Source organism: Micropterus dolomieu, linkage group LG04 (genome assembly GCF_021292245.1).
Source record: "Micropterus dolomieu isolate WLL.071019.BEF.003 ecotype Adirondacks linkage group LG04, ASM2129224v1, whole genome shotgun sequence".
NCBI lineage: Eukaryota > Metazoa > Chordata > Actinopteri > Centrarchiformes > Centrarchidae > Micropterus > Micropterus dolomieu.
Window position 1 is genome coordinate 33,346,235 of NC_060153.1, and position 7,561 is coordinate 33,353,795.

Sequence of the window (7,561 nt, forward strand, 5' to 3'; positions counted from 1 at the left end):
GTTCAAGTGCGTGTTTTGGTGTCTCTCCCTTTATGTGCAATATGCAACCTTATTTTAGAAGCGTGGCTTCGATATCTGAATTGCATTAGTGCTTCCTGACTTTTTTTTTGCTTTGTGTCAGAGCACACTGAGGGACAGTTAAAAGGACAGACAGACTGGTGGTTTTAGTTTTGTCCAACTTAAAATAGATTGGCACGATGCTGAGTGAGGTTCACTCTGTTGTGGGAGCAGACCTCATCGCTACAAACAGTTCAGGTAGTTAAAAGAAGACTGTCTTTGGATATCAGACTTCAAGTAAGAAACAAAAGAAATAAGAGGAAGATTCTTTATTTCGTAGAAACATTCGTGCAAAGGTTCATAAAAACGCGGTTTTGGAAGAAGTCTGTTTGTGTGGAGTTCACAGAGCCGTAGTGTCTCCGTGGTCTCTGTTCCAGCGGACGTAAAGCTCCAGAGTCTGCAGACAGACGCTCCTCTTGATCTTATTCAGAGACTCCTCAAAGTCTCTGAAGCAAATGTTTCGGACCTGTGCAGAAGACAGAAGCACGGGAAACGGAAATATTTACTCCGTATTTTCAGGTGCTGCTGCACACTTTCCATTCACAACTTTTAACTCCACCACGTTATCTGATGCACCGCTAACTTTAACTTAAATCATTTAAAGTTAGCGTTACATTTTTACAGTCAACGGGAAATTGATCTCTTTTGTTCATTTACTTCTTTTCTTATTGACAAATTAGATACAAGGTTATGACCTGACAGTGAAACTAAACTTCCTAACTTTTCTCATCAGTCCTGAGGTTATTTACTGCAGCTGAAATCTAAGTGTGAACACAGTGTTGGGGTTGAGTTTGAGCGGTGTCTCCACAGTAAAAACCCTCCGCACTGAAACATTAAGAGGATTTAGGGTGACATTTAAAGTTTGGGGAGTAAGTTTATTCAATAAATGATCACATGATTACATCATCAGCTGGGGTGGAGTGAACTCACCTCGCTGGCCTCCATGTTCCTCACTTGTTCTGGACGCAGCTCTGCCGAAACAAAAACAAACTTCATCTGAACAAACAGAACAACGTTCCCAGTCCTGAAATCCTTTTTCCAGGAACCCCCATTGAAGCCGGTTTTCAGAGCAGTCTGAAGCTTTCTGCTCACTTTTACATCAGTCTGAACATCCGACTCATTATATTACTTTATATATGTATTATGAGTCCTTACTAGGCAAATCCCTGTTTGAACTAAACTCATTGGTCCCTGTATCATTACCGAACCGCAACCTGCACTCAAACAGGTTTACCTCTCTGGTCAACTCTTCTGGCCGCTACTCCTTTCAGTTATCTGCGGCCAGTGACGGGAACGAATAACAACTCTTAGCATTTAAAGGACCTCTGTTCTCTTACCTGGTTAAATAAAGGCTAAATAAATAAATATATGACAGCAAATAAGGGAAAGCAGAGCTGGTTGCCTTAAACCATCATTAAAGGGGCATTATGGAGTTTCCAGCGGCCACTAGCGGTGCGGTTCTAAGACTGCAACCAGGCGTGTGCTCGTACGCGTGCTCGCTTGAACTCATGAGCGAGCAGAATCCGAAACACGACCGCTTTAATACAGAAATCCTGCAATAAACGCAGGAACACCAGCATGCAGGCTGTGGCTTTTCACCAGACATGTTCAGGCATGTTACTTCAACGTTCCCGGCTCAGAGGCAGATCAACACCGGCGCCGTAACGTTACTTCATTCAGCGCAGCGAGACGCATATCGGCACAATCCTCCCGGAAAAAGGCAGAGTGACAGCAGCTATAGACAGACAGAGCTGGAAACTCAGGTAAACTCCCGCTGCAACGTTACAGTAACAGTTTTATCAGCTGCAGGTTGAACTAATCCGTGCTCGTTACATGATCACGGTACATTTACTGCATTTAGCCGACGTGTTACATCGTTAGCTCGCCTGCTGCTTTCAGTAACGATCTTTACTTTCAGTGAATCTTTCACCGGAGGCTCAGCAGTGTCAGCACAGCTACATGTACTGGATGATAATGAAACGGTTAGTGAGCTGGACTGAATATTATGAGGAGATTGTGTCACACTTTATAACAGTCAGACCGCAGTGAGTAACTTTACTGTAACTAGTGTCAGTGGATGACTCTTCCTTCCTCTGGGTTGTTTTTGTTGCAGTGTTTTATGTTATGTGGGTCACGTTAGTTACAGTGACGGAGAGGAGGAAAAGCTGTCTACCTGAGTATTGGTAAAATGACAATAAACATAAACTGAACGTTACGAAGCAAACAGCAGGTCCGAGCTACTGTAGCGTTAGCTGGCTGCATCACTATAGGCTAACGTTACTAAACAAATCGCTCCACATTTGCTTTTTGCTTCTTACATCCTTTCTTGCAGGCTAAATCTACAGTGCTACACAGGATGGTAACACGGGTGGCGTTAGTTGGTGAATTAAAGTGGAAAGCGATATAACTTTGCACCGGATAACATTAGCAACTGCTCGGCGTTAGCCGGCGAGCTAACGTGACTTTCTCTGTGTTTCTCCAGCTTTACTAATGCTCACTTTGTTCTTGCTCGACATCATCTGAACCTGTTTGGTCTGATGGGCTTCAGCACATAAACCTTTACTGTTGTTTTGGATCCTTACGTGGATCCTGAGCTGGTTGTTTTATGGTGTTAGTGGACCGCATGTCGTTAGCCGCCGTGTTGTCGCTGTAGTACGAGAGAGGCTCGGGTGCGCGCACAGGGCTGAATCCGACCCGGTGTCCTCACATTAAAAGCAGTATAGTGTGCCCACTGACAATGAAAATTTAATTAATTTCATTGAAAAACTTACAAATCGTCCCTTTAAGTAGGGAGGTGGTGTGTCTGTCCCTAATCTTGACGGAAAGAGTTGGCGGGAGTGTAACATGGTATCCCAGTATTGAGGATCATAAATGACCAGAAACTTTCCCTCATCTTGTTTATCGTTTGTGTGGATCCAGTTAAACAAACATGACTGAAACAGAATTTAAACCAAATATATGGACTCAGGATGTAAGCACTGGACAAACAGAGGAGCCACTGCTGAATAATGGAGAAAATTTCAGATACTGAGAAAAAAAAATACAATTTGTAAAAGCATAACTTTTACAGCTTTCAAGTTTTCTCTGGTTTGAACTTCACACAGTGCCAATTGTCCCCATATCTGAGTGGAGTTTTGTGACCAGACCAGAATGCCAATTTGAATTTGAAGACAGAAACAAAGTAAGACAGCAGACAATAAAAAGAGCTGATAAAGTTTCACTTGAAGATTGTGTCTCACCTCTGATTGGTCCCAGGGAGGCATCTTTAGCCAATGAGGTGAGGTCACTGCCGGAGTAGCCTTCTGTCATTCTAAACCAATCAGAAACACAAACTCTTTTCTTAAACACAGTGTGTCTCTGGCCCCTGCTGGATATAAAGTGCAGTGCGAATGCATCATTGTGCTTCATTGAATCTCCGAGCACTGGGGATCGGGGGGGGGGGCGTCTTCCTCACACGAGTTCTGTGAAGACTAATAAATGAATAAGTGATGGAAGCTGACCTGGCCAGCTGCCTCAGCTCTCTGTGCGTCAGCGGGTTTCCATGTTTCCCCAACAGGTTCTTCAGCAGCTTGAAGCGAGTCTGACAAGAGAAGCAGCAGCAGCAGCAGCAGCACGTCAGTCAGACAAACCTTTAATTTACATGTTTAAAATCTGTAACTGATGCTGAACTCACCTCCTCGTCTGGCAGAGCTACGTAAACACGCTTAGCAAAACGCCTGCAAATAAAAAACAGACACAAAGCTGAGTGAAGGGCTGCCACTAACCATCATCACGACAGCATTATTTCTTCCAGCATCCTTTGCACTATGCTCCAACACACTGTGTACATGTATATGTATGTGTACATGTGTACATGTATATGTATGAGTACATGTGTACATGTATGAGTACCTGTATATCATATCCACCTTCAACATGTACATAATGAGAATAATAGTTTACTCTTGCATCCTTTGCACTCTGATCACTGCACTATTTGTCAATATGTCTATTGTTTTGTTCATAGTGTTTATATAAGTGTTGTCTATACTGTAGTTTGTGTCTGATTTTATTTTATTATTTTATTATTGTGTTATGGTATTTTTAGTAAGTAAGCACATCGTGAGCAATGTACAATCCTGAGTCTAATTCCTCGTATGTATACACATACCTGGCAATAAAGCTGATTCTGATCACTGTTGATTATTTTCTCCATTAATATATTAGTTGTTTGGTCTTTATAATGTCAGAAAACAGTGTCTGACATCCACAGCCTGAGATGACATCATCAAATCTCATGACAAAGAGGCACAAAATGACAACAAACCGGAACACCTTGAGCTCCACGAGAACTGGGTAACTCCACTTGCAGATGAAGATCATGTGAAATGATCTACAATGTACCTTGTGACAAGATCATTTTGTTAAAGACAGGGAGATCTGACCTGAGAACAGCCTCGTCCAGCTCCTGAGGCCTGTTGGTGGCTCCCATCACCAAAACCCGGTCGTCCCCTCCTGACTGGACCTGGAACAAGTGTTTACGCATCAGTGTTTGCTGACGGTTCCTGCAGCTAACGCCACACCAGAAACAGGCTCAAGGCTGCATTACCCCGTCAAACTCGATGAGGAATTCGGTCTTTAGGCGTCGGCTGGCGTCGTGCTCGCCCTCCCGTCGTTCACACAGCAGACTGTCCACTTCATCTGAACACAAACAGCAGCATTAACACAACCGCCGTCGCCCGGTTTGCAGATCAAACCCCAGATTTAGAGTGAGCGTTACCGATGAAGATGATGGAGGGCTGCAGCTCTCTGGCCACAGAGAACAGAGCTCGGACCAGCTTCTCCCCTTCACCCACCTGCACAGACAGACAGACAGACAGACGATCAGTCACCATCCATCACCTGCTCACTCCTGCTTTGATTAAGCGTAGTTTAGGTGTCAGTGAACAGTGAAAGATGGCCACGAGTGTCCCATGCAGCAGACAAGAGAAGGTATTTTACTCACATATTTGGAGGTTAAGCTGGCGGCGCTGATGTTGAAGAAGGTGGCGTTGGACTCAGCAGCCACAGCTTTAGCCTGGAGCCAATAAAAGCATCTTTAATTTACAGGAAACCACGAATTTAAGTCTTAATACTGTGTGTGGCAGATTTTTATGTTGTCTTACCATCAACTCTTAGAAATGTCACCAATGGATTCTATATTGTTACGTCACCTAAATTGTATTATCTTTATTCCCTGGTTCAAAGCTACGTTAACGTCACACGTTAATGACCTGCGAGCTTTCATGTCATCAAGACTGCTGTATAAAGTATCCAGACTAAAACTAGTTAGAAGTAAAAGCTGCTACATTTAGATTTCAGAATGAACAGCGAAGAAAACAAACACTTCTCAAGCTCAGAATAAGGACTGAAGCTCACATTTTTAATGGCCTAACGAGCCATTTCATTTGTTTGTTGTAAACAAACAATTAATCTAATATATGTATATATATATATATTATTTTTTAACCACTGAAATTAACAAGTGAGAAGGAAAATATTGCTGAAGTCAAACCCATCAGTTGGTTTCTGAGACTCACCAGCATCGTCTTGCCGTTGCCGGGCGGACCGAACAGAAGAAGTCCTCTGGCTGGAGTACGCAGTCCTGTAAACAGCTAGAGAAGAAGAAAATCTGCTGACACACCAAAAGTTCCAGACACTGAAATCAGAAACTTCACCCTGCTGTTATTAAAGCAAATCAGAAAACCAAAGTTTACAAAGCTTAGTGTCAGGACTTGAACTCACCTCCGGCCTCAGCGCCGGCAGGATGACGATCTCCTGCAGCGCCTGCTTCGCCAGATTCTGACCGGCAACGTCTTCAAACCTCACAGACGATCCGCTGAAACACACGATCAACGCAACCGACAAACCAGCACAGACACACAATCAATCCCAATGAACCAATAACTCAACCGGTCTGATCTTCATTCAGAGTAAACTGAATCTTCTTGTGCTCTATAGACCAAACGATTATTTCATTAACCAAGAAACTAATCTGCGGGTTTATCCATAATGAAAACAATTGTTAGTCGCAGCAGTCATTACAGACGCACAGCTGCAGGCTTCGATGCAGACTACAGTCTCCCTGCTCGACGTGTTCCACCAGAAAACAAGAAGACGACCTCTTGGTTTTCCGACTGCTGAACGCAAATGAGACCAGGACTGCAGAAGCAGAGCGATGATGCAGGAGATCCGTACCATCATAAAGCTCTGTGCAGTGTGCTGGTGTCTGTAAACCTTCAGGTGCGTCTCTCACCTGTCCACGATCTCGTTGAGGATGAGGTTGGCGAGCTTCCCGTCTACGTTCTTCAAGTTCTTCGTGTCCTTCTTCTTCAGCGGGCTCGACGTCGGGGAGCTGACTTTAACGGCGTGCCGACTTGTTCTGCCCTGCAGGAAGAGTCCGACACCTTGTGTTCATCACTGTGGACTAACCTGAGGGACGGCACCTCGGACAGTTCCCGTCACGGTCATCGCGTTTAACATGTGAACACACCTTACTGTTACTGTGGGCGGGGGGGCGCTGCGAGCCGAGGTCTGATGGGCGATGGAGCCTCGCCGCCGAAGAACAGGACGTCTTTGGGAGGGGCTTTGGTCGGCTGGATGGTGCCGGACAAACAGAGTCTTTCTTTCTGGAGACAGCGCCACCTGCTGACCAACACGCACACATTTCATTTGTTGCTCACATGAAAAAAACTAAATCCCAATATTCTAATTACATACAGATGGTGACAAATGACACGGAGAACCAGAACAGCTTCAGGGCTCCTGGCAAATGTAGTGCATGATGCTGTAATTTGAGACTGCTGCTGCTTCAAAAGGGACGGTTCTGAAGCAAGGATTTCTTATTTCATTAAATGAGACGTTGCCTCGTCTCCTATGCTCACACCTCAGGGGAGAGGGACTAAAACGTGAGGAGAGGAGGCACAAACTAAGAAATGAGAAAGGTCTACGGTGTACGTTGCCTCCTCTGAACCTCAGCAGAACGTACCTGAGCGCAGGTGGGCAGTATGGTAGGCGGGCTCAGTGTAAATGTCTGTCTGAGCCCCGGACCCCGACACCACCTTGACTAAAACAACGAGGAAGAAGAAAAAACACATTTCACAGAAGAAAAGATCAGAAGAGGTCAACTGACAAGATCAAAAACTATCAAGAGATCCTAAAAGACCACAAGGAGACACAACACGTCCACACGGAGACACAACACGTCCACAAGGAGACACACCACGGCCACACGGAGACACAACAGGGCCACAAGGAGACACAACAGGGCCACACGGAGACACAACACGTCCACACGGAGACACAACACGTCCACACGGAGACACAACAGGGCCACAAGGAGACACACGGGGACACACCACGGAGACACAACAGGGCCACACGGAGACACACCACGGCCACAAGGAGACACAACACGTCCACACGGAGACACAACAGGGCCACAAGGAGACACAACAGGGCCACACGGAGACACAACACGACCACA

General features: G+C 45.2%; 1 protein-coding gene across 1 annotated transcript in view; it reads right to left on the reverse strand.

The window, feature by feature from the left end:
• Positions 1-311: 311 nt before the first annotated feature.
• The window catches only part of LOC123970466 (spastin-like), a 16,201-nt gene continuing 8,951 nt past the window's right edge, over positions 312-7,561 (reverse strand). Inside the window, exons 14-27 of the mRNA XM_046048510.1 lie at positions 7,064-7,202; positions 6,569-6,720; positions 6,332-6,462; positions 5,821-5,914; positions 5,616-5,690; positions 5,042-5,113; positions 4,817-4,892; positions 4,646-4,737; positions 4,482-4,561; positions 3,731-3,773; positions 3,558-3,637; positions 3,297-3,367; positions 988-1,028; positions 312-523 (exon numbers count right to left, since the gene is read on the reverse strand). Of these exons, the coding sequence (XP_045904466.1) occupies positions 398-523; positions 988-1,028; positions 3,297-3,367; positions 3,558-3,637; positions 3,731-3,773; positions 4,482-4,561; positions 4,646-4,737; positions 4,817-4,892; positions 5,042-5,113; positions 5,616-5,690; positions 5,821-5,914; positions 6,332-6,462; positions 6,569-6,720; positions 7,064-7,202 (1,272 nt within the window). The 3' untranslated portion in view covers positions 312-397. The remainder of the gene's footprint in view (positions 524-987; positions 1,029-3,296; positions 3,368-3,557; positions 3,638-3,730; positions 3,774-4,481; positions 4,562-4,645; positions 4,738-4,816; positions 4,893-5,041; positions 5,114-5,615; positions 5,691-5,820; positions 5,915-6,331; positions 6,463-6,568; positions 6,721-7,063; positions 7,203-7,561) is intronic.